The sequence below is a fragment of the Leucopleurus acutus genome, assembly GCF_964270905.1.
Source record: "Leucopleurus acutus genome assembly, chromosome: 11".
In the NCBI taxonomy this organism is placed as follows: domain Eukaryota; kingdom Metazoa; phylum Chordata; class Mammalia; order Artiodactyla; family Delphinidae; genus Leucopleurus; species Leucopleurus acutus.
In genome coordinates this window covers 96,884,768-96,910,919 of record NC_139152.1, presented here as the reverse complement: position 1 = coordinate 96,910,919, position 26,152 = coordinate 96,884,768, and the positions used below count along the sequence as shown (strand labels likewise).

The 26,152-nt window shown below is 54.7% G+C and overlaps 2 protein-coding genes across 2 annotated transcripts; both read left to right on the top strand.

Annotated features, from left to right (window-relative positions):
• Positions 1-1,662: 1,662 nt before the first annotated feature.
• On the top strand, positions 1,663-14,886 carry CENPM (centromere protein M). Its single transcript, XM_082851039.1, has 6 exons — positions 1,663-1,776; positions 2,291-2,370; positions 5,240-5,332; positions 8,105-8,184; positions 9,354-9,445; positions 14,129-14,886. The coding sequence occupies exons 1-6, from the start codon at positions 1,720-1,722 to the stop codon at positions 14,267-14,269; spliced, it is 543 nt and encodes a 180-aa protein (XP_082707165.1). The 5' UTR covers positions 1,663-1,719; the 3' UTR covers positions 14,270-14,886.
• An 8,143-nt stretch (positions 14,887-23,029) lies between these two features.
• TNFRSF13C (TNF receptor superfamily member 13C) lies at positions 23,030-24,503 on the top strand (the record flags this gene model as incomplete). The annotated part of the gene is made up of 3 exons (XM_082850355.1): positions 23,030-23,180; positions 23,453-23,770; positions 24,322-24,503. 3 exons carry the CDS (start codon positions 23,030-23,032, stop codon positions 24,501-24,503), a joined length of 651 nt encoding a protein of 216 aa, XP_082706481.1.
• Between the last annotated feature and the right edge of the window lie 1,649 nt (positions 24,504-26,152).

Sequence of the window (26,152 nt, the reverse complement as noted above, 5' to 3'; positions counted from 1 at the left end):
GGGTGGGGCATTGGGTCTTCCCTAGGAAATGAATGAATGAATCACTGCTGAGAATAAACAAATGGATGTAAATCGATTCATTCATTCATCAAATATTTCTTGAGCAACTACTATGTACCAGACATTTTTTAAAGTGCTGGACATACAAACTGACAAAATTTTGCCCTCATGTATCTTATGCTCTAGTTGGAGAGACAGACAATGAGCAGATATTATATAACTGTTGGGAGAAGCAATCTGCTGTGGGCTCTGAGTCCCTGCAGGTTCTTGCTGGGCATGCCAAGAAAGCAAGGCTCTGAAAGTTCTTTACCCAGGCCATTTCTAAGGGTTTGTTTTTGCAGCAAGCAACCTTGAGGGTTGGGAAAAGAACAGGAAAAACAAGCAACCGGAAAAAGGACAGGCATGCCTACCACTCACTGTTTTACAGTGTTTGAATTTCTAACCTCTGTGTTCCTCTCCTATAAGGCCATCCACGAGGTGTACAGGCAAACATGATGGGTGGGTCCTTTGCAGGGCTTGCGGGACGTGGGGAAAATGACACAAACAAAGGTAAAGCCACAGCTGCTGCTTTTACCTTGAGTAATAATGTCCTTTGTCCCTTACCCAGGAGTTTCATGTCTTCTGCAGCATCCATGAAAAGGTAACAGACTATTACTAAACAGTAATAAAGAGTAACAGTTTATTAGTTTGTAAAATCTCAGGTGCTGCCCAGTTCTAGTCAATATGTGAAGTGCTATTGAGAAAACTGAGCAGAAAAGGGGAGAGAGGGATTATGGGAGGGCTTGCTATTTTAGATAGGGTCGTTAAGAAAGCCCCCTCTGATGAGGTGACATTGCAGCAGAAACCTGAATAAAGTGAGGAAACAAGCCATGTGACTATTTGGGAGGAGAGCATTTCAGCCAGAGGGAACCACAGGGACAGGGGTCCTACAGCCGTTGTTAGAGGGAGAAGGGCAGAAGATGAGGCCAGAGAGACTGTCAGGGGCCAGAACCCACAGAGCCTCAAAGGCCCCGTAAGGCATTTGCAATGTACCTGAGCGAGAGGAGAACTATTGATGGGTTTTGACCAGAGAAGGGGCCTGCTCTGATTTCTCTTTTTAAAGGATGACTCCGATTGCTGTGTGGAGAATCGCCAGTAGCCCTGGAGACCAGGGTGGAAGCAGGGAGCCAGTGAGAAAGCTCTTACAGTAGACCTGGTGAGAGAGGAGAGTGGCTTCTCCTGGTGGTGGGGTGGAGGTGGTGAGAAATGGTCGGCTTCTTGCATTTTAAGAATAGAACCCACAGGCTTGCTTACGGATTGATTGTGAGGTGCGGGGAAGAGGAGTCAAGAATACCCAAGATTTTGTTCTGAGCGCTGCAAGGACGGAGTCAACTGAGATGGAGAAGATGTGTGAGGGACAGGTTTGGAAGGAATCAAGAGCACCTTGAATGAGCACGAATGAATGAAAATGAATAACTGAATCACTGAATATCTTCTTTCTCCCAGTCGTGAAATAAAAGTCTTGTGCCGCAGGCAGCACCCTATGTGCCTAGAGCCAGCGGGGGAACCTCCCCTCGGAAAAGGCGGTAGTGGTTCCTTTAAGAAGGTCCTGCCCCGCCCCCCACGAGGTCCTGCCCAAGCACTATCACGTGACCCGCGATTACGCACAAGGGGTGGGCCACTGGGTGGTTTGAAAGCCCGGCGCGCACCGCACGAGCGGCGGTTCGGCCTGTCCCTGGGATGTCGGTGTTGCGGCCGCTGGACAAACTGCCTGGCCTGAACACGGCCACCATCTTGGTAGGCGTCAGCAGCCCAGATTCTCCCTCCCGCCTTTCCTCCCAGGCTGTGCCTCAGCCGCCAGGTCCCCTGCGCTCTCTGAGGTGCTGGCGTGGGCTATTCTGGCTGGGGTGTGGTGGGCCGGAGAGCCACACTCTGAACCAATCGGAGTAGCCGCCCTTCTGAGGCTGAGGGACGTCCCCACCAATAAGTGCGCAGTTTCTGATTGATGGGGCGGCTGGGCGGGGCGACCGCGCGCAGGGCGGGGTGCCGGGTGTCCAAAACTCGGTTTTCCCGCGTAGAGGGATCGGACCTCCGGGAGAGACGAGGCCTTTCCAGGAAGGGTCCGGGGAGGTAGTGAGTGCTTTCCGGACAGGACCGGAGAGGGTGCAAACCTCGGGCCCTCTGCCGGAGTCCTCTCGGTAAAAGGGTGCCTCGCGCGCTGGAGCCAGAATCTTGGGTTCGCGGCAGTCCGGGCCCTCCAGCGGGACTGCCGTGTCCAGGTATCAGTCGGTCGCCTTCTCTCTCTGGGCAGCTGGTGGGCACAGAGGATGCTCTTCTGCAGCAGCTGGCCGAAGCGATGCTCAAGGAGGATTGCACATCGGAGCTGAAGGTGTAAGTAGCCTTATGCTGGGGGTGTCCGATCGCTGGCCTGGGCTCAAGGAAGAGCGGGGTTGGCTGTAGGGGGACCACCAGAGAGGCGGTCACAGGTAGAGCCGGTTGACCAACCCCTCAGAGACTCCGTCCTAACGCGTGATCTGTCCCCGTCCAAAGGCATCCTCCATCACTGTCACACAGTTTTTCTGTTTTCCTCTAGCACTTGTCACTATAAGAAGTTGCCATGTTTCTTTACTTGTTTCCAGTCTGCCACCCCTAGGGACCCCAAAGTCAGCCCCTTGAGGGCAGGGACTTTGACTTTTGCTCATTGGTGAGTCCCCAGTGCCTGGAGCAATACTTGGCACAGAGGACATGCTCAGATAACCCCCAAATTTGGAGAAAAAGTAACTAAAGTATATTTTGTTTTCCTTTTTCTGACTGAGAGGGAGTAGAAACAGCTGCTGGCAGGAGTCAAGTGACTGAATACATGTGGGTGTCATTCTCCCTGATAGAAAGATTATGTTCCCTTATTCTACCTAGTATGGGGCATTTCCAGTTCCCACAGAGGAAATACCCTCTAGATTTGGATCATTCTCCTTCAACGTAATCTTTCCCTCAAAATAAAGATTGTTCATATGTCCATCTGTGCTCTACCTATGTTGCCAGGCTCTTTGGCTATAGAACACCAAGCACAATAACCAATAATCTCAAACCCATAGCTCAGAAATTGGAAAGGATAAAAAAAAAAATTAATTTGGGACTTCCCTGGTGGTCCAGTGGTTGGGACTTTGTGCTTCCGCTGCAGGGGGCACGGGTTTGATCCCTGGTCCAGGAACTAAGATCCCGAATGCCATGGGGCAAGGCGCCCCCCCAAAAAAAAGTCAAAAAATTAATTTAAATAGCATCAGAATAAATGGAAAATGTGGACAAAATTGCCTACATTCAGCAAGATGGAAACCATTGGCAAAAAAGAGTCACATGACATGCAAAAAATCTGATGAAGAACCCACTCTGGGGAACGGAGAAGAAAGCTCCTTTTTGAGTGCTCTGTGCCATTGAGGAATTTAATAGGAACATGAATTTTTTAAAGAAGCGTTCAAAGACCAAATAATAACACAACAGAATGAGAGGAAAAGGGAGGTTGCAGAGCTAAGGACAAAAAAGGTGAAAAATAATACCATATGAAATCTATCTAATAAATACATAGAAACAGCAAGGATCAGAGTAGATGTGGTTAAAGACTTAATTATTTACAAAGAAGAAAGATTTGAGAAAATTACAGCAAAAGTATTTGAAGTGTAGTAGAAGAAGACTTCCCTGGAATGAGTGAAGAGTTGAATTTGTCCATTAAAAAGGGTACATATATCTTGTTCCAGGAAAAATGGACAATTTTTTACTTCTGAAGTAAATAATTCTTCAGACTTTTAGGTAGGGGAAGCAAATCACCCATATGGTCATCTGTTCATTCTGTTGTCAAGTATTTTCGGCTCTCTGCATTTGTAGTATTTGGCAGGAACTAGGTTTGACCTTTTGTGTTTATGTGGAGCCACGTGACTAGTTCTGGCCAATGAGTTGTGAGCAAAAATGATTGTCTCTTTATTGCTGAAGCATTTAGTTGCCAGTGAGAGACCTTCCTCAGTACCCTTTGTCTCTCTCACGTTCTAGAGTGGCGACTTCATTAGCTGAGGTCCGAAGTTATGGTTAGAGCAAAATATAAATGTATATAATAATACCATTAATAATAGCAATATAAATTACATTTGTAAGTTTTGTCCAAATGGTAAGGTGGATTATAAGAATGCTAATTTTCTCACTTTCCTTAAAAATAGAGAATCAATCCCATATAGGTAGAATGAAAACTGTTAAAAATGATACCAGCTTACTCATTTATTCCATAATCTTTTTTTAATTGGGTTCTTTGAGGAAATAACTTCTTGTGATTAAAAAATAATTTATCCAAAGTTCATCTTTTTTTTCAGTTCTACTTTAGTTATTTTGCTTCCACTAAATTCAGATAAAATTAATACTATTATCCTATTTTTATTTATTTTTATTTTTTGGCCATACCATGCCCCTTGCGGGTTCTTAGTTCCCCGACCAGGGATTGAACCTGGGCCACGCAGTGAAAGCGCTACATCCTAACCACTGGACTGCCAGGGAACTCCCTCCTATTTTTCGATTACATCTACTGTATTCTGGTCTCTGAATGTGTATACATTGTGTACATGGAGAGATGTTTAGAAAAATGTTCTAATGTTAATAGTAGTTATTTCTAGGTAACTGAACTTTTAGGAGTATGTGTTTCTTTTTTAACTTTTGTGTTTTGTATACTTTTTGGTATTCTTAAATTATAAGCTGAGGGGTGGGGGGCAGATGAGTAATAGTCATATGTGGAAATGGGCAGAAGTAGAAGATTAAAAAAAAACCCTTCAGGTGGGTATTTGACAATCCGAGACTAAGTCCAGACAAGAATGATGAGGGTGACTTGCCCAAGGTCACATAGCTGATAATTGGCAGACCTGGGATTTGGGGCCACTTATGTCTTACTCCAAAGAGCTTCAATCTTAACACCTAAACTTCACAGTCCAACACCCTCCCTGCCTTCTGAGCCTGGTCTCCCTCCCAGCATGCAGTGTAGATGTCTAGCCTCATGCCATCTTATATCCAAAACTCCCTCTTGCCAGTTACTAAACTTTCTGGCAGGGAGAGTAGAGCAGGAGTCATCTGGATAGGACCAGCTCTGCCCTGCCCCTGTGCTCACCTGAAAAGTCTTGCTTCAGGTGAATAGGAGAGGAACTCTTGACAGCCTCTTCCCTGTGACGGGCGGCATGTGAACAGTCATTGTGATGTGGGTACGTATTTAGTCCTGCAATTTCTTGTTTTTCAGCCACTTGGCAAAGTCCCTCCCTCTGCCCTCCAATGTGAATCGGCCCCGAATTGACTTGATTGTGTTCGTGGTCAACCTTCACAGCAAACACAGGTGAGAGCCAGAGGATGGGGGCTGCCGGGCTCAGGTAGACCTGGCGCAGGGATGTGCTGGGACAGTGGCCTCACTTGTGATGGGAAGGAGAGGAGACAGGGAGAGGCTGCCTGGGGTTAACTTAGACGGTGAGGAGGGGGGAGCCAGTGGCCAATGCAAGATGTTTAAAAGACACTGATAAATGCCAGCAGTGTCATCTGTCATTTGGCTCTCTAAGGCCTACTATGTATCCCTGACAGCAGGCACAGACATGAATGAAACAGACCCTGTCCTCAAGGTCCATTAGGGGAGGAGGCTAGACTTTTGAACAGACAGTTACAGTACCTGCGATGGGTACTGTAAAAGGAAGGACGCAGGGGGCTGTGAGAGCCCAAACAAGACCTCTGACTCTCAGGACTTAGGTCAGGCTAGACTTCCCGGTGGAGGTGACATTTAAGTAGACACCTGAGAGATGATGAGAAATTAGCCAGGGAAAGATGAAAGTGAGCAGAATGTTCCAGGTGGAGGGTTAATGTAAAGGGCAGGAGGCGTGTAGTGTGTTCGGAGGACCGTCGAGGCCTGTGCAGCATCAGAGCCAGTCTAGCGCGGGGCCGTGGCAGTGGCAGCATGGGTGGTGTTGATGCTGGTGGCCTGATCCGGTCTCCCTATGGTGCTGGCAACCCTGGGGACAGGACTGCAGCCAGCCTAGGGAGTACAGAAGAAAGATCTGCCCTCTCCCTCCTGGGTGACAGCAGGCTAAGAGCAGGACACAGCGTCCAGCACAGAAACCAAGGCAGATACCTGGGCCTGTGGTAGGGATCAAGGGAAGGATGTGGTGGAAACACCTGGGAATCCAGTGGCATAGAGACACCAGATACCTGTAGCATCAGGACCAAGTCCAGACCGCACTACCTGACCGGTTGGAACCAGTCAGCGGTGACTTAGGCCCAGATGGGGCTGAGATCTGCCATGGTTGCCAGAAGGCCCTGGCTCAGCAGATCTGTTGCCCTTTGGGTGAGATCTCTGTTCACCAGAAGGGACACTGGCCCAAGTCTTTGGAGAGATCCTGCTTCACAGCCACACTTAGGGGCAGGGCCGCTGTTGCTGTTGGCCTCAGGCTGTGTTCCTTCAGGCTGAAGCCTGACCTTTGAGATGGCTTTTTGGCCAGGAGACCACAGGTTCCTTCATCACTCCCTGGACACAAGTGAATGAAAGCCTCAACCCAGAAGGTCAGGGTGCCGTTGCTTAGAGGAAAAGAGTGTTTTCATATGATTGATATGACTTAAAATCACTGTAATCTTAATGCAAAGCAATTCAGCAATACTTATCTACACTTAAAAAAGACACATACTGTGACCCAGCCATTCCACTTCTAGCATCTGTCCTACAGAAACGTTTGCTTGGATGTGTAAGGACCTGTGGGAAAGAAAATTCATGCAGCATCTTTCGTAACGGTGAACAACAGGAGACCGTTTAAATGTCCATCACAGGGAAAGTAGTTTGTGGTACTGTGTGGTCATTCCAAAGAATGTAACAGAGTTGTCGAACCCAGTTAGGCTCAACTGGGTGCTGGTACATATCACTGTCTGTATTTGCATATGAAAAATATTCCAGAAGAATTACACCCCCACCTGTCAGCAACAGTATCTCTGGGGAGTTGAAACGGAAGGTGGTGCTGGAGACGGGGACTTCTACTTTTTACTTATACACCCGTATTTACTGTTTGATTATATTACGAACTTGAGTCACTTTGTAATTAAAAGTAGTTTGGGAAATTCCCTGGCGGTCCAGTGGTTAGGACTCCTCGCTCTCACTGCCGAGGGCCCACGTTCATCCCTGGTCGGGGAGCTAAGATCTCACAAGCCGTGTGGAGTAGCCAAAAACAGAACTACCATCTGACCCAGCAATGCCACTACTGGGCATATACCCTGAGGAAACCATAACTCAAAAAGAGACATGTACCACAGTGTTCATTGCAGCACTGTTTACAATAGCCGGGTCATGGAAGCAACCTAAATGCCCATCGACAGATGAATGGATAAAGAAGATGTGGCACATATATGCAATGGAATATTATTCAGCATAAAAGGGGACGAAATTGGGTCATTTGTGGAGACGTGGATGAATCTAGAGACTATCATACAGAGGGAAGTAAGTCAGAGAGAAACAAATATTGTATATTAACACATATATGTGGAATCTAGAAAAATGGTACAGATGAACCGGTTTGCAGGGCAGAAATAGACACCCAGATGTAGAGAACAGACATATGGACACTAAGGGGGAAAAGTGCCGGGGTGGGAGGGAGGTGGTGGGATGTATTGGGAGACTGGGATTGACATGTATACACTGATGTGTATAAAATGGATGATTAATAAGAACCTGCTGTATAAAAAAATAAATAAAATTAAATTTTTTTAAAAGTGTAGGGTTTCCCTGGTGGTGCAGCGGTTGAGAGTCCGCCTGCTGATGCAGGGGACACAGGTTCGTGCCCCGGTCCGGGAAGATCCCGCATGCCGCGGAGCGGCTGGGCCCGTGAGCCATGGCCGCTGAGCCTGCGTGTCTGGAGCCTGTGCTCCGCAACGGGAGAGGCCACAACAGTGAGAGGCCCGCGTACCGCAAAAAAAAAAAGTGTAGTTTAAAGATATGAAAGGACAAAGTATTCCTCTAGGGCTGTTTCCTGTCACCCTCCTCTCGTTCTCTGGCCTCTCTGGGAGCAGAGGCGGGGCGGCTTCTGCTTTCTCTGTTGTGAGGTTTGTCCTCTGCTTTGTCCTCTCGCCCTGGCCACTGCAGCCTCCGGAATGTTGAGGAGTCCCTGCACCATGTGGACGCCACCTTCTTCCTGGGGAAGGTGAGCTTCCTCGCCACAGGCGGTAAGTGCATCCCTCCCCCGCCGCTACCCCCTCCCTCGCCAACCCAGGGCAGGCTGCGGCTGGGCCTGTGGTGGACTCCTTGCAAAGGCAGCCTGGGTGATGGAAAACACATGCATTTTGGAATCTGATGTTGTCAGTCTTTATAAAGCAAATCTGAGCTGATCCGTCTGCCAAGTTAATTCCGCTGAGATAACGGCTTAGAGGTGCCTAGTGGCTCTCTGTGGCTTTCAGAGTAAAATCCAAACTCCTGTAAAGGCACAAAGTATTTTGCAGTTTGGCCCCTGCTTCCTGTCTTATCTCCTATTACTCTTCCCTTCTTTGGCTCAGCTTATAGTTCTCTGAAACTTGGTAATATTAACAGTGGAAATAATAATAGCTACCCTATATCGAGCACTCACAACAGACCAGACACTGTCCTAAGTGCTTTGTTTCTATATTACTTAATCTTCACAACAGGTACTACTAGTAGGTACTATTTTCTCTGTTTTGCAGCAGAGGAAACTGTGGTCATGAGGTTAGGCAACTTGCCCAAGGCCCCGCAGCGGAGCAGTGGTAGAGCAGAGATTCACACGTAGAGAGTCATATTCCAGAGCCCGTGCCTTTAATGATTGTACCATGTGGCTTCTCTCAAATACTTTTTCCTCTTCTTTTATCTCGCTAACCCCTATATTCTGCCTCCTGGGGGACCTGACCAGCCCTGCAGTCTGGGCCCTCAGGGTATCCATCCCACACATGCCTCTGTCAGAGACTCCTAACCCTTCCACCTACACTGACGGTGAGCCTGCCCCGCCAGCTGCACTGCGAGCTCCTTGCAGGAAGGGCCTGGCGCAGATCATTCTCAGTAAGCACTGGTGGATAAATGGACACCAGGTCACTTCTGTGTGTTCATTCATTGAATCTTGATAGTAACTCAGCAGGGTAGGGGTCGTTACTATCCTCATTTCACAGATGAGGAAATTCGTGTTTTTATTGAGGACTCTCTCCAAGCCCCTTCAGCCTATTTTCTGATTTGATGATCTTGACTGCCCTGAAAGGAAGGTAGAACAGGCTTGTCACCCTACTGACTAGTAAGAAACGGAGGCCCAGAGAGGGGAAATGAACTACTTGGCCCAGTGCTTCCTAGATCACAGTCATGAAGGTAGAGATTACAGGCCGTGGCTTCTTTGCAGCTGGGCGGGAGAGCCACTGCAGCATTCACCGGAACACCGTCATGCAGCTGGCCCACACCTACCGGAGCCCCCTGCTCTTCTGCGACCTGGAGGTGAGGACCCCAAGCACGCGGGTTGAGGGGTGGGGCAGTCAGCACACAGTGGCCGTGGCAGGGATGCTCCTTGGAGGCTCGCTGAGTACCCTGGTGAAGGGGGTCCTGATGTGGAGACAAGATCCTCATTTGAATCCTGGCTCTTCTGCTCGCTGTCCTTGGGTGGGTCACCGTAAGCCTTGGGTGGGTCACCGAAAGCCTTGGGTTCGCACATGTAAAGTAGGGTGGTGCTCCGTGTACATCTTGAGCTCTGCTCATACACCAGGCGCCATCACCTCTTGCTTTTGCGTCGTTCTCCCTACGCGTAACTAAGTCTTGTGTGTGTACCTGTGGGTCCATGTTAATATCTCACTTCCCTGCTGGGGTTAAGTGCTGTGAGGCCAGGCATCTTGTCTGCCTCATTAACCAGCAGTGAAGGTGCCCCTTACATCCCTGGATTGCAGACCTTGTCTGGTCCCAGCCTGGGGCAGGGGGTCTAGCAGGCAGCAGAAGGGGAGGCTGGGTAGGTGGGCAGGTGGTTGGATGGATACATGTGATATTAGTTCTGCCCTGACTTGCTTCTGTGGGTGTTTCTCACGAGGTGAATGCTCATTGTGGGGTCAGCGCAGCAGATTTCTATTTTGCTGTTGAATTTTGCTCTTCAGCCTCTCTTTGTGCAGTACGGAACCTGATGACTTTTTGCTAAAGGGTCCTCAGCAGGAGTTGATGCTGCTGCCTCTGGGCTCCCAGGGCCTGGGCTGCCCCACCCGCACACCAGGCCTGCTCAGTTGGTTTTGAGATTCGTTTTAAAGATTTGTGTTTCTGCTCTGTTCTGGGTCTTGCACCTGTTCCCCAAAGCAACGTGATGTCGTAAGAGGGAACTGAGTCAGTATGTGGTCCCTCATCACCAAGGGTTCTTACTCTGGGGTCTCTGGACCCCTCTGGTCGGAAGGGAGAACAATTCAGGGGATTTGCGGACCTGGACGAGGAAAAACAATTACTTCTTGTTTTCACTAACCTCTAAAATAAATTTATCATTGTGAATGTAGGCAAGAGATGTCAGTAGTATTAGCAGAACCTGTGACTGTTAGCAATAGAAGCGGCGGACGTTGCTATGTCCCATGGGGATTGGGGCAGATCTCATTACCACTCGACACTGCAGAAGTCATTAGACCTGCCCTAGATCTCATTCAGCGCATCGGTTAAGATGTACAAATTTGTGTTTCACATTTGATGACTATTTTAAGAACCCCGACTAGACCGATGCTCCGATCTCACAGGTAGGACCTGAGGCTCGGGGCACCCCTGAGGAGCCTGTCCCTGCAGGCTTTCCTCACAACAGGAGAGGCGAGACGTGCGCACAGTCACACAGCTAGGAAGTCAGCGGAAGAGCCAGGTTGGCGTGCAGCTGTCCCTTTCCTGTCTTAGCGGGCTGACTGTGTGGCTTTGAACAAGTCGACCCACCCCCAACACACGCACGCACACGCACACAGCCTGCCTTCCCTTGGCTCTGAAGGGGAATCGCCATCTTTGCTCCACAGCAGAGGTGCGCGTGGTGCTGCAGTTCTGTGTGTGGCCATGAGGTGGCAGGCTGTAGCAGGTCCTGGGTTGTCCTCTAGCCTGAGAACTTCTCTCAAAGAAAGGTCTGGGGCCGACTTTCTATTTCCAGCCAGCAGCAGCCCTGCTGAGAACCTAGACCTGGCATTCTCTCATACAAAGCACCCAGTGTCTGGACGGTCAACACTCCTCGTACCGCTGTCGTCCTGTTCGGGGCACACTCCTCCGCTTAATCGACTTGGAGCCTCACTGTATTCTGAGGCCTTTGCGTGGCAGGAATTATTAGCCCCGTTTTACATATGAGGAAACACCCAGGGAGGTGTGGGATTCGCCCAGTGAAATTATTTCCCAGCTCCGCTGATCGGGCCCTGTGCTGGTCCCTGAGAACACAAATGCCTCAGATATTGGCCCTGCCTCTCAGAATCAAGCAAAATAGACGGACATGTAACATACGCAGCAGGAGAAGGATTTGCAGAGCTTTGGAAGCCTGGCAGTGGAATTCAGCCATTCCTTCCTGTAGGTGACGGGGCGTCATGATAGGGTCAGAAGTGGGATTTGTGGGCCACGTCTCTGGAGTATGACGTGTGGATGGGAGGAGGCCTGGCCACAGGCAGGAGGCCTCGGGACGAGGCTGCTGCGGGAAGCGGACTGTGGAGTCCAAGTGAGAGCAGCAGCAGTTTGGAGGGACAGTTCAGAGGCCGAGGCCACAGAGCTCAGAGGACTTATTCAGCAAGTATTTCTGGACTTCCCTGGTGGCGCAGTGGTTAAGACTCTGCCTGCCAATGCAGGGGACACAGGTTCGAGCCCTGGTCCGGGAGGATCCCACATGCCACAGAGCAACTAAGCCCATGTGCCACAACTACTGAGCCTGCGCTCTAGAGCCCACGAGCCACAACTACTGAAGCCCGCGTGCCACAACTACTGAAGCCCACGAGCCACAACTACTGAAGCCCACGTGCCTAGAGCCCATGCTTTTCAACAAGAGAAGCCACCACAATGAGAAGCCCACGCACCGCAATGAAGAGTAGCCCCCGCTCGCCACAACTAGAGAAAGCCCGCGCGCAGCAACGAAGACCCAATGCAGCCAAAATAAATACATTAATTAAAAAAATAATAAAACAAGTATTTCTTACATAACCTACAGTGCGCCGAGCATTGTTCTAGGCACTAGGGAAGCAGCATAGAGCCAGAACAGTTTTAAAACTCCCAATTCTGTTCTAGTGGAGGAAACAAAGTGAGGAAGTAGAACGTATGGCGTGTTAGAGAATGGATGTGACCTGTCAGGTGGTGGTAAAGTGGCAAGATTTACATAGGGGTTGAAGGGGCTCACTAAAAAAAATGACCTGTAAGTAAAGACTTGAAGGAAGGCGCCGTGGAGTCTCCTGGTGGAAAGGCCCACTAGGTTGGAGAAACAGCAAGTGCAAAGGCCCTGAGTTTGGAATTTGCCTGCTGTGTTCAAGGTCCACAGGGAGGCATGGGTGGCTGGAGCAGAGCTGTGAGAGACGAGTCAGAGTGACCGTGGGGCTTTGTGGGTTGTAGGAGAGGTGGTGGCTTTCACTCTGTGTTAGACTGGAGCAATGGAAAGTGTGGGGCTGGGCGGGGGGAACACAGCCTGACTCGGGTTTTAAGTGGGTCCCTGCAACTGTTGGGAGGAGAGTGGACTGAAGGGAGACAGGGGCAGAAAGAAGGAGATGGGCCTGGGGACTGTGTCTGGAAGAGTTAAGAGTGGCCTGGGCTCAGTGGTGTCTGGGGAAGAGGGAGATGAGATGGTCTGTGATGCTGGGTGTTTCCAGGGCGGGGCCGACAGATGTGCTGATGGCCTGGATGTGAGACAGGAGAGGAAGAAGAGTCAAGGTCGACTCTGGAGTTTTCAGCCTGAGCAACTGGAAGGATGGGGTTGCCTGTGGCTGAGATGGGGGGCAACTGCAGTTTGGGGGGACTCCCAGGAACTCCGTCTTAGACACACTAAGACTGAGGAGTCTGTTAGATGTCTACACAGAAACCAAGCAGGCAGCGGCACACGTGTGTCTAACATTCAGAGGAAAGGTCTGGAGATGCAGTTTGGGCATCCTCAGCAATTAGATGGTTTGAAGGTCACAGAGCTGGATGAGGTCACCTGGGGACCGAGTGTGGGGGAAAGAGATGCAAAGGCCAAGCCCTGGGACCCCCAGCAGTTAGATGTCACACAGAGGAGGGAGCGGCCTGTGGGGTGAGAGGAGAAGCCGCGGAGGGTGGGGTCCTGGGAGCCAGGTGGAAAAGACTTGTCAAGGGGAGGGAGCAGCTGCGTCAGATTCTGCTGAGAGGAGACTCAGTGCGGATGAGGCCATGTGATGAGGACTGACGTCGCCTCTGGATTTAAAACCCAGGATGTCGTGGGTGGCAAATGGTGGAGGACGTGGGGATGCCTGATCACTAGCTTGGGTGACTGGGTGGACGGTGGCGCCCTTTCCCCAGTTAGAGAGGGAACAGGGGAAGGGGGAGATGCTTCTGAGGCCACCTGTTGGTCAGGGGAGAACATCTGAGCATCACTGTTTATTCCTCAACATTTCTAATGAGCACCTCATCTGCCCGCGCCATCTGATGCCAGGCCCTAGGACAGTCTTGTCACCCCTGCCTAATCCCACGGCTCCTCTGGGCCCGCCAGCCCTTCAGAGGCCCTGATACAGGAACCGTCTGTTGACAGTGCCTCCCTGTCCTCAGAAAGGGCCACTCTCTACCCACCCCTCCTTTCTACCCCTGTGAACGTCTTTCTCAGACAGATCCCAGGTTGGGAAGCCTTTGGGGCCTACTGTACCCCAGCGTTGGTTGGGACTAGCCCTGGTTCAGATGCCAGCTCTGCAGGCACTAACTGTGTGCCTCTGGACAGTTGGCCTAACCTCGCCAGCCCAGCTTGCGGGGCCTTCATTTCTTCTGGAGCAAGGGTCATCGTCTCTGGTATCCCTGGAGGGTGTTTGAAGGATTCGGTAAACTAAGGTGGTTGGAAACGGCTCGGCGAGGTGTGGCGCGGACAAGGGCGTGGCCATGCTGGGCAGCGGTGCCCTGAGCTGTCCCCACATCTCAGCACCCCGCTCCCCTGGGCAGCCCGCGGAGCTGCTCCACGTGAGAGGAGCAGGCCCCTCACCGCTGTTCTCTGCTCTTCCTCTGCAGATAGAAGACTTTCGAGCCACCATGGCCCAGCGCCTGGTCCGCATGCTGCAGATCTGCGCTGGCCATGTGCCCAGCGTCTCGGCCCTGAACCTGCTGTCCCTGCTGCAGAGCTCTGAGAACCCCTCCCTGGAGGACCTGTGAGGGCCACCAGCCCCCGGGCTGCCCCTCCCCAGGGCTTGGTGCCCGGCTCAGTAAACAGTCACTGTTGCCAGGGCCTGAAAGGCCGGGGTCAGCAGGCAGTTCCCTCAGGGCCCAAAGTCCTCGAGCTCCAGCAGCACGTGCTGGGGGCAGGGGGGTGGGGAGGGAGCCCAGCTGGTGGGACTGCAGCCCCCCTCCCCCTCCCACGCTCACTCCAGCAGAGCCCCAGGTCTTCGTCCATCTGACGTGTTCTCTCTCCACTTAAGACTTCAACTGAACAAAGGGTCCGTGGCTAAAAAAAGTTTGAAAATCACTGGTCTCATCCACCACTCTGATTTTGCAGATGAGCAAACTGACTCAGAACAATTAGGAGTCGGGTAGGGAGAGCCTGGACTCTGTGAGCCCAGTCTGACTCTGCATCCTGGCCTTGCCGTGCCTGGTTATAGGACCTGGTTGTTGCCTCTTGGGGCCTCAGTTTTCCCAGGTGTGAAATGGAGATTGTTCTACCTACCCTGTTGTGCTGTGAGGACTGTGTGACGTGGTGGAGGTGAAGTGCTTGAGGCTGTATTACTCTTGCGCTTGTCTGAGCGCCTGCTGTATTTCATAATAAACGTGTTGATGCTTACACAGTGCCAGGTGAGCACTCAGTGAACAGTTATTTGAACGATTATTTGAAATCACACAGAGCTAAGTTCAAAACCTGGTGCACATCCAGGAATTACACTGTGAAGTCTTAAGGTTGTGAGAATTCAGTGAGAGAATCTGAGGGCTGCTTTCTGGGTTGGCAGCAAGAGATTGTGCCATGACCATTGCTTTCCTTCTCCTTTGGGTCTCATTAGAATTTGTGGAAGTGCCGGGATTAGAATCCAGAAACCCTGGCAGCCAGATCTGGGCTCCGGCTGCTCCCCCGTGGCCGGCTGGGCATGCATGTGAGAGCTTGGGGGTGAAGAGGAGGCCTGGGGGCAGAGGCCTCAGGAGGAGAGCCAGGTCCTGGCTACCTTGGAGCGTGACAGCGCCCTCCCAACCCCGCCCCCCTGCTTGTGCCCCGGCCTGTCCTCCATCCTCAGGCCTCAGGACCAACCGGCCCTGCTTGATGCCTTGGACGGTGCCAGCACTGCAGGGCCTCTGCTTTGACGTCACCATGGCAGCCGCAGCTCACGCTCTCCGCCGAAGGATGGGCCAACCTGAAACTTGGTGCAGGCGTCATAAGGGTAGGGCCCGCCTTTCTCCTCTCCTTGGGTTACTTCCAGACCTGGCCCAGCGCCCGACCCCTCGTGCGTGCTCGGTAAGGTTTGCAGATGCCTGGCTGTCTTCCAGGGAGCCCCCTCAGCCCACCGAGAACCTCAGCTGCCAGCTGTGGAGACTCGGTTCAGGTCCCAGACGTCACCCACCCGACGTCACAGAGCTTCACACTTCACAGAGCCCTTCTCACACAGTCGCTCCTGCCACCCACCCCGCAGACCTGTGAGGTTGACAGTGTTTCCCCATTTCAGTTAATGAAACTGAGACTGTTGTCATCAGAGGCTTATCCACAGTCGCACAGCTAATCGGAGGCAGAGACGACCTCTGGCCCCAATTCTCTGCTTTTTCTCTCTGGTTGTTCTCTTAGGCACCTAATCGTTGAACAAAGGTTTGGGCATCTCTGCTGGGCAGGCCCTGAGCTGAGAACACAGAAATGGTGGACACACAGGCCTTGAGCCAGAGAAAGCAGCGTTTGGAAGGGCAGTCTCCTATTAGCACAGGGGGAGGCTTCACAGAGGGGAGGGCGGAGAGCAGGCCAGGGGCCAGGCCCACCGCAGGAGGAGGATGGTGCAAGCCTCAGGCTCCAGCAGGCCTGGGGCACAAGGATCGCCCAAGGACTCGCAGCATCTGGGAAGGGAAGCCAGCTTCTGTGCTGAGGTTGGGGTGGGTCTGGCTTGAAGGAAGAGGCTGGCAGTAAAGGTGGGCAGTGAATCTGCGGGGACGGGCTGGATCAGCAGAGGTCCAGGAGGCCAGCCTTCCAGAAGGACCCTCGGCTCCTAGAAAACCGGCATTGTCTTCAGCCCCTCAGGAGCCTGGGCCACAAAGGGCAGGGCTTTGCAGGGATGCGGTGGGTGGGGGGTGGGGGTCGCGGGGAGGAGGCCTTTGGGGGATGGAGCGTGGTGTCCAAGCAGGAGAGTGCAGCGGTGTGGGCACTGCCTGCCTGCCTCTTCTGGGCTAGTCATTTTGCCTGGAGACAGGTGGGGTCCTCCCCATACACCCGCCCCCACCCCCAGCCAGCATAAGGCACTCTCTCGCTCTCTGGTCCCTATGCCACGTTTTCTTCGCCACCTGGTACCATTTAATGAGAAATGGCGTGGCATCACGTTCTCCAGCCGAGGATCTGGGAGCCTTCCAAGTGCTGGGGGAGCGTGACGCTGTCACTGCTGTCAGCTCCAGCGAGCTTGGCGTGGGGCCCTGGAACACAGAGGCCACCTCTGCCTCACAGCAGAGCTGACCAACCCCTAAACGGCTGCCGGCCACCCTCAGGCCCACTGCCCCCAGCCGGGGAGTAGGGGCCAGCAACATTGTCCAGGAGACAGTTTGACCGAGGGAGGTGACGGAAGACCAGTCTTTACGCCCCCGTGGTGCCCAGAATTGGCGCTTGGTGCTGTGGAGGGAGACGGGAGAGGCTGCACTTGGCTTCTTACTGATCTCCCCATCTCAGGCAGGTCACTTATCCTCGATGTGCCTCAGTTTCCTCATCTGTAGAATGGGGTCAGGCTAATTGATGCCTTTCTTCCAGCCGGTTGTGAGGACTGAGAATCAGAAGCTGTTATCTTAAACATAAAACTCGAAGCAAATGGAAGACTTCTGGGGCTGGCCATGGTCACAGGGTGATCACGTTTGAGGCAGTTATTGAGGGTTGGCATGGACCCCTGGGCAGCAGGTCCGAGTGGGTGGGCAGCCCAAGGCTCCCGGAAGGGATGCCCTTCTGCTGGGCCTGGGAGCTGCCCGGTCCAGGCTCTCTGAGAGCACAGAGGAGGGAGTGAGACGTTTGGGCCCCCGCCTTGTGGATGAGGCATCCAGGCTGTCAGAGGGGCTGGGCTTGTTCAGGGTCACAGGTTCTTTTGTGTCCTCAGGCCACCTGGTTGTGGGCAGCCCTGGAGCCCAGGCCCAAGGAGCTCACATTCTCCGTAGGAGGCAGCCCAGACCCAAGCATTCAGGCCCGGGTCTGCCCAGGAGGCAGGGCCTCCCTGCAGGGAGGGGGCTCCGCAGCATGGCACCTGTGTCTCCACCCCTCAGCGAGCAGAGGCAGGGGCAGCCTGGCCACAGAGAGGAAGTGATGCAGTGGGAAAGGACCTGGCCTCTGAGTCCCATTGACTTGGGGTCTGCGGCCAACCTGCAATGTGACCTGGGGTGGCTTACTTCCCATCCCTGAGCCCCACGGCCTGCTGAGGTTCTCCTGAGCTCAGAGAAACTGAAGTGCCTGACACCGCAGCTGCCGCATGCTCACCCTCCAGCCCTCCACAGACGGTGGCCCCGAGGGTTGGGTGGTTGGGTGCAGGGATGCGGTGGGCAAGGTGAGCGCAGGAGGTTCTTGAGGTCAAGGCCCCCTCACACCTGGTGCCAGGCCAGCACAAAGGGACCCTTTCCAGAAGGTGCCTGCTGACTGAAACACTGCCCCCACCCCAGCCTGCCATCCGTCAGTCTCCCCTGGGGCTATGCAGAGAATCATTGTGAAAGGACTTCTCACAGACACTTGGAGAGGCTGAGGGAGACAGTGTGGTGGGCTCTGCACATCCCAAATCTGTGAGTCCTGATTGAGTGTGACCCTATGGACTGGGGGGTCCCTGACCGGCTCTAGGAGGGAGAGGGGGTGGGCAATGCCCAGGGCCCCTGGCCTGGGCAGGAGGCAGCCTTCCCTGGGGGGTTCTGGGAGCTAGCATTTGGTGGAGGCTTGATCTGACTGCATAACAGCCCTGCCAGGCCAGGCTCAGAGGGGTTGCCCAGCACTTGGTCCTCTTCTGTGCCGGACCTGACCCCACCCCCCCAGTGTCATCGACCCCCAGATGTTGTATCGTGGGAGCGGCGGTGGGAGAGCTCAGGGGCCGAGGGGCTGCCTGGCTCATCCCTTTTCCTTCTGAGCTTGCTCTGTTCTTTGCAAAATAAGAATCACAATTCCACCTCCCCCCACAGGATTGAGGCAAGGGATTCAGGTGACACGCAGGGCACAGGGCCAAGCAGGTGGTGAGCGTGCACGCTGCTGGTCCCTGGGCCTTGCCTGCTCCTCCCCAGACATCTTCCGGGGTCACTCGCACCTCTGTCCCCCTGTTCCGAGGTCTCACCGGGCCTTTCCCAAGTCTCTGGCCCTCCCTGCCACCCTTCAGTCCTGAAGTTTTCTCCCCAGCACTTCTCACCTCCTCATCCACTGTATGGTTTTACTGTTGGCGTTTTGTCTCTGTGGTTCCCTGCTGTCTCCCCAGAACCTAGAACAGTGCCTGACTCGTAGCTTTTCTCAGTAAGTACCTGGTGTCTGCACGCGGAGTTGGCCTGTGCGTCACACAGGGGCCAAAAGCCCCCAGGAGGCCCCGAACCAGCGGCCTTGTCCCTCCTGTGTGATGCCCCGAATGGTGCCTGCGGAGGGATGACCGCTGGGGAGTTCCCTGCTCCTCTCCCCCCCACACCCTAGCCTCACTGCCTCTGTCCACGTTACACACCTGCAGACCTGGCCCCAGGAGGTGGGGACTCTCTTCCCTGTGGCCGTGAGGCTAAAGGGCCGGGTCTCCTTTCTGACCTCCCATGGAGGGCCCACGTCCCCCAGCCTAGGGCCAGGCTGAGAGAACTGCCGGGGCTGCTCTGGCCAGGAACCCCTGGACTGCGTGTGTGTGCGTGTGTGTGTGTTTGTGTGCAGGGAGGCTGGGGGCTTGAGGCTAGACAGAGAGGGCCTGGAAGAGCCTGGGCAAGGATTTTCTAACTGCTTCATGGACAGGCATGACCTGCCCTTGTATAACGGGTTCAGGGGGAGAGGGGCCCCGGGGTCTCTCTGGCCTCACCAGGACTTTGTACTGATCTCCCTGCCTCTCCCACCCTCTCCCAGTGTCCAGAGGCCCAACATCGCATCCTTCCCACTCCCCGGTGAGGGGCACTTTCTGGCAGTGTGCTGTATGTCAGAGCTAATACATGAGAAAGGCAAAGGGAATCACTACTCTGGGGGCTCCAGCCGCAGTGACAAAATAAGACGGAGCGAGCGGGACTTCCCTGACGGTCCAGTGGTTAGGGCTCTGCGGTCTCACCACCAAGGGCCCGGGTCCATCCAAGAAAAAAAAAAGAAGATGGAGCAAGAGAGCCAGCACAGCGCTCAGGACGGGCCCAGGGATGGGAAAGGCCAACAGAACCATCCACACCACGTGGCCCCTCTATGAAACACAAGACCTGGTTTTCTCTAGGCACGTACACGAGAATTTAAAGGCATAAAAATAAGACTGGGATGAAAGGCTCCAAAGTGAAAACAGACTCCCTCTGGGGGCAGCAGGGAAATGCCCCTTCTTACTCATAGGCCTCTGTATTGTTTGAGGGTTTTTTCATGAGACTGTGTTCAGATATTACTCACAAAATGACAAATAAAACTAATTTTTAAGTACAGAATACACGCATCCCGGGTCTCAGAGCACTTTCACATCCAGATCTGGGGGGCTGGGTCTCTCTGCCCCTGGGGACTGCCCCCACCATGACACTGAGCTTGTCCAACAGGCAGAGTTCCCTCACTTCCCCAGTCCTGTCCTTGAGGCACGAAAGGCACAGGCCACACTTCGTAGTCGGCTGGACACAGACCCCCACCCAGGCCACCTCGAACGTGCTGGGTCATCCCTTTGCCCCTCAGAGCCCTTATTTCCCCATCTGAAATACGTACATGATGATCACACCTGTGTCAGAACCATGGGGAGGGTGTTTTGGGGGGCATTTCAGGGATACAGATCAAGGGAGACTCCCTTTTCCCTGACAGACTCAAATTAATCGTCTTTTTAAAAAAACTCAGCATTGAATGAAAACTTGAGAACACGATACATTCCATCCGAAGGGTTTTTCAGCAACAAAATCCCTCGTTTTCTGCTTCAACATGCATTGAGGTGATGATACCAAATTATTTAAAGTAAAAACTATCAAAAGAGCAAGGGAACTTTGCTTGAACCACGTGGATTTTTAGAAAGTTTAACTCTTCTCTCTTGCTCACATCTCATAGTTAAAAAGTGACGTAGAAGACAAATTTTAAAAATTAATTGACTTAAGAGCTATGTGAGAAAAAAAAAAAAAGAATACGTTGAGGAATAACTTTTTACTACGTTGGTCTGACGGTGAAATTTCTCTTCTTAACAGCTCCTAAGTCGTCCAGAGATTCGAGGCCTCCCGCTTCCCTGTTTAAGAGGCGCAAGTGAAAAGGTTTGTTCTGAGCCAGGTGCCCGCACGCTCCAACGACACGTGTCCTGTTGTCTGCTCCGTCCTCAGCGCCTGGCTGTTCAGGCACATGGGAGGCACCCAGGAAACCTTTGTGTCAAACCTTTGAGTGTCTCCGCTTCTCCCTCAAGATGGCCTGCGCCAGGGTCCACGACCAGCAGCGCCACAACCCTCCCCCAGAGTCAGAGCAGCCACGGTGAGATGAGACAGAGGCCGGGGCAGCCCCTGCAGTGATGGCTCCAGTAAATGATCCCAGACCTGGCTCCACCCTCACCCAGGAATAGCTTCCCCCTCCTGGCTCCCGACACCCAGCCCCCTCCACTGGGGTTAAAAGAGATGCCTGATGCAAGTCAGGGCCCTGGGGTAACAGGTAATAACAGCTTCCGTAGCCATGGCGATGGGGCGGGGCTTGGGGCGCAGTCTTCCAGCCTCGCCGCCGCCCCTCTGCCCCATAGGAGGGCCTTCCCTGCCCTGACTCCTCTCCAGCTCTGGGCTCCCCACCCCCTCACCACACACCCACTCTCACACCCACACCCACCACCCCAGACCCACTTCTCCTTTGCAGTTGCCCCACCGCCCACACCTTCCTGCCACGGAGTTGCTGGCCCGTAGGTAGGGGACGGAGAGGCAGTGGGCCAGGGCTCCCCAAGGCCGGCCAACTCAGGGTTCTGTGTGAGTCCTAGGGTCCCCGGAGCCAGAAACCTGGGGGCTGGCCTTGCTCCCCTCACTCCATGGCATCCCTCTTTCCTCCTAAACAGCTGCTGGCTCGTCCCCTGGCCCTAGGCTATGGTGCCAGCTCTGCTTACTTTGTCCAGTCTCCGACTCCACAGCAGCCGGGGAGAGGGTCCCTTCTAAGGCACAGCTCAGAGAATCTCTCCCCCACTCAGACACCTCCTGGGGCCCCTCACTGCCCCAGGCCTGCGGCTTGAGGCCTGGCCCTGCCCATCTGCAGCCTCCCCCTGAGGCAGTGGCCATGCCTGTTCCCAGAGCAAGCTTCCCCTTGCCCTTCTCTGTGCTTCTGCCCTTGCCCATCCCCTCTCTCTGCCTTGAAGGTTTCCCTCCCCCTTGAACGGCTAAAGATCTACTCCTACCCCTAAGCCCCCTCCCTGCCCCCGGGACAGTTACTCTTTCCTCTGTGCACCTCCAGCCCTGACTGCTTAGGGGTCTGGTATGGCCCACCATGAGGCTCTAAGTCCGTGCTCCGTGCTGAGGCTCTCTGCCAGCCCCTGCCCCCAGGGAGGGGGCAGCATATGTCCAGGAAGGTCGAGGGGGCTTGTGTGTCTGTCTGAGACTCAGTCTGAGAGACACAGGTGAGAGACAGGTGGGTCTGCCCCAAACACCAGGGAGTAGAGACAGACAGGAGGGGCCTCGGTGAGACACAGAGGCGAGAAAGCCTGGACACACACAGCGCTGAGAAAAAGGAGTCGGGTGGGTGAGCTGCCTCCTGCCTACTGGGCCTTGGTCTGTTCGTCTGTCTGTTCATCTGTGGATCTGAGTGTCCCTCCTGCTTAAGATCTGGAGACCGAGCTGTCCCTGAACCTACCCCGTCTGTGCCCTCTGCTCCAGCCAGTGGTTCCTCGCTAACCATAGTCAGGCAAATCTGACTATGACACGCCTTGCTTAAAGCCCTTCACGGCTCCCCAGTGCCTTTCCAGCCGGAGTCCCAGCTTCTCTCAGTCAAGGGCCTCCGGTCCCAGTACTCCCTGGCCTTCATATTTAAGCCCTTGCTCACACTGGGCGCTCCCCTAGACCTCACTCCACTAGCAAACACCTTCTCATCATCTCCACAAAGCTTTCCTGTCCCCTCCGTGGTGATCATCTTCATTGATGCCGCCGCCGTGAGGCATTGTCTCCCCCATCACCACCTCCAGTGTGGGAGTCGTCTGGGGCCTGGTACAGTATGGCCACTCAGGGTGTGTTTGATGCACTGAGCAGCTCTGCCTGAGAAGGACAGGAGGGCTCCCTGGAGGAGGCAGGTGGGGGGGAGGTGCCTGGTGAGCATGGCTAGGACTCTGGGCTGGCCTTGGGAAGCAGGACAGAGGAGGCCACCCAGAGGTCTGTGTCCCGATTAAGGGGCCCATCCTCTGCTCCCCAAGAGCAGGCCCTGGTTTGAGCCCCAGCCTCATCTCAGTGCCCAGCAGAGGGCCCGCCCAGTGGTTGTCTGGAGGTGATGGTTGAATGGAGAAACCACAGATAGAAGGTCTGGGGTGCTGGGGCCCTGGCTAAGAGTGGCCCCACCTGGTCCCACCCCAGCAGGCAGGAGGGCGGGGTGGGTGGTGGCCCCGCCCGGTTTCCTCCCCATGGGGCAGCAGAGGCCAGACTCAGCCCCAGCGGGGTAGGCAGACAGGCATGGGCTTCGGCAGCATGAGGCGAGGGGCGAGGGGCCTGAGGGGCAGAGACATGCCGGCCACCCCGCAGTGCCTGCAGGCCGAGTGCTTCGACCCGCTGGTTCGCAAATGCGTGGCCTGCAGTCTCCTCCGGACGAGAGAGCCTAGACCGGGTAAGAGTTGAGCCGCGCTGATGGACGGCACGCAGGGCGGCCCTGAAAGGGGAGGGAGGGTTCTGCCGGGAGGACCCCGCCCTACCAGAGTCGCAGGCATGACCCCCACCTGTCCCAGGACGTCGGGGGGCATCGCATTAACGGGCGAGGAGGGGGGCCTGTGGGCTGGGGCCTGGATGGGGACCAGCCATCGCCGCGTGGCCCACACGGCCCCCTCTCTCCCCCTCCCCCTGCCCTGCCCCGTCCGGCTGTCCCTCCCCTCCGCGGCCCAGCCTCGCCTCCCTCCGACCCTCCCCCTCCCCGCTCGCCTCTCCCCTCTGCCCCGTGCTCTGCCTGCCCGTCCCCTCCAGCAGGTGGCCCGAGCAGTCTGGCGCCCGGGACGGCGCTGCAGCCGCAGGAGTCGGTGGGCCCGGGGGCCACGGCCGAGGCCGCGCTGCCGCTCCCGGCGCTGCTCTTCGGCGCCCCCGCGCTGCTGGGCCTGGCGCTGGCCCTGGTCCTGCTGGGCCTGGTGAGCTGGAGGCGCCGACGGCGGCGGCCCGGCGCGGCGGCTGCCCCAGAGGCCCTGGAGGCCCCGGACGGAGACCAGGATGGTAAGTTCCGCGTCTAGGGGAACCGAGAGGGCTGGGGGCCGTCGGAGGGGAGACATGGCCCTTGAGGGGCAGGGGCAGGGGCAGGGTAAAGGCGTGGGGGAGGTCTGAAGCAGAGGCAGGGCTCTAGGGGGTGATGCAGACAGAGGGGACGAAGAGTGCGCTCTGAGGGTCTCAGGCTGAGCAGGGAGAAATAATCCTGTCCCAGACCCCGGTCCAGGCGAGGGACACAGCTCTGGCGTCCCAGACTTGTGTGAGGAAGAGACACAAGGCTGGGGAGCCCGGTCGAGGGAGGGGGTCTGTCCTGCCCTCTCTCTGGACAGCCAGACTGGTTCCCACCCCTCCTCACCCTCTCCCATTTTGCCAGCGCTCTCAGCACTTCCTGTCCTGAGGGCCGATCATGTGCCACCCTCCCCAGTCCCGCCAGTGGGGCTTCATCAACTGACTTCTCTCTCATAAGTCAGAGGGCTGTTCCTCCAGGGAGGCTTCCGGAACAGGGATGGGGGAAGGCTGTGACCCAATCCTGACCCTGCATTCCCCTCCCACCTCCCCAGAGCCCCTGGACAGTGACAACGTCCTCTCCCTGGGAACCCTGGATGCCACAGCTCCCATCTGGCTTCCACCCAGTGAAGACCCAGCGACCACCCCACCTGCCCACAGCGTACCTGTGCCAGCCACAGAGCTGGGTTCCACTGAGCTGGTGACCACTAAGACGGCCGGCCCCGAGCAACCGTAGCGACGGAGGGGGCAGGAGGTGGTCCCTGCCCTCCCTGCGGGCCATCAGCCAGGGGCTTAGAGATTGAATTCGGTTCTTCACCCCAGTTCTCACCCATCCCTTTTCTGGGAACCATGCTGCTCCCCAGCTAACCCTGCAGAACCACAGGCACCGCAGACCACAGGGTTCAGACTGCATGGCATCGTATGGCATGTTAGCATTTGGCTTAAAATCATACCATCTATGGCAGCCCTCAAAGGTCGTGGCTGAGCTCTGTGCTTTCGAGTGGTTGGGGTACTCTGAGTAGGAGGTTTTTTTAAGCATGGGGAAGCCACCAGAAACCAGAATGAATCTAGGAAAGTTATCGAGTGGGAGGATGCTTAATTTGTAGCTGGGTGTTGTATTCTTTTAATACTTGCTCTCAGAGCTGTCCTGCTTTTAAACTGATACACATGGAAGCAATGGGTAACCAACTGACCTGTTTTCTTTGGGATTTAGTACAAGATGATTTTAAGAAATAGCCTGAATTGTGCTGATTCTTTGGTATCTGTATCCTAGGGTCACCCTTGAGCTTGGCCCAATCTGCTAGGACCTATGATGCCATTTTCACCCTGGTGGCAGCTTCCAGAGCCCCAGGCTGTAGCCCTCCCTTCCCTTGGGAGGAAGCCCTCTCTTCCCTTGGGAGGAAGTCTACAGCCTCTGGAGCTGGACTGCAGATTCACCCTGAAGGCACACTGACAGGCATCTCCATCAGAGACCACCTGGAATCCCAGCTGCCTCCAGTGCACACTGGGCTGTACACAGGGCAGGGCCCAGGACCTGCAAGAGGCTCCTTGTTAGGAGGCCAGGGCAGGCCTCTGGCCTTGAACCAGCTGGACCTGATGTCCCTTGAGTGTCCTTCTCTTTGTGGCCTGTCCTCCCCAAGTGCTTGGGTCACTTGGCCACTGTGCCAGCCCCCTATGGTCACCCACCATCCCAGTGGAACTGTTCCTCTGACAGTGGTGCCCCTTGCTCTGGGGCCTGGAGCTGAGACCATCTCTTCCAGTTCTGGACCATTCTGTGCACTCAGTCAGCCGCTGACTTTCCTGCCAACCCTCCTACACAGGGACACAGGGTTAGAACCTCCTGACCTGGACTCCACCCTGGACAGTGTCCTTGGAATTTGTCACAGCTTAGCACCCTGGGAAGGCACGATGGACTGGGAATCAGCAGATGGGATTCTGAGTACCATTTTGCCCCACTTGTAGGTTCTTGACCATGTTCCTTTTTTTTTTTTTCCTTTGCCATGCTGCGCAGCTTATGAGATCTTAGTTCCCTGACCAGGGATTGAACCCAGGCCTTCGGCAGTGAGAGCTAGGAGTCCTAACCACTGGACCGCCAGGGAATTCCCATCTTGACCGTGTTCTGTTCCATGCATCAGTTGCTTTCTGCCCATCAAAGCTGCCCAGCAGACACCTGCCTTTCCTGCCCACCCCTTTCCCGGCTCAGAAGATAGTCAGCGGCCAGCAGTAGTTGGAGCCCCAGAACCTGGACTACCACATCTAAGTCTCTTCTTCTCCCTCCCAAACCCATCTCAGATGCCCCCTCCCCGCCCCCAGGCCACCAGGTGGCTGAGGTGAGGTCAGTGTGCGGGCACAGGCAGGAGGGTGGGGAGCAGGCCCAGAACGGGC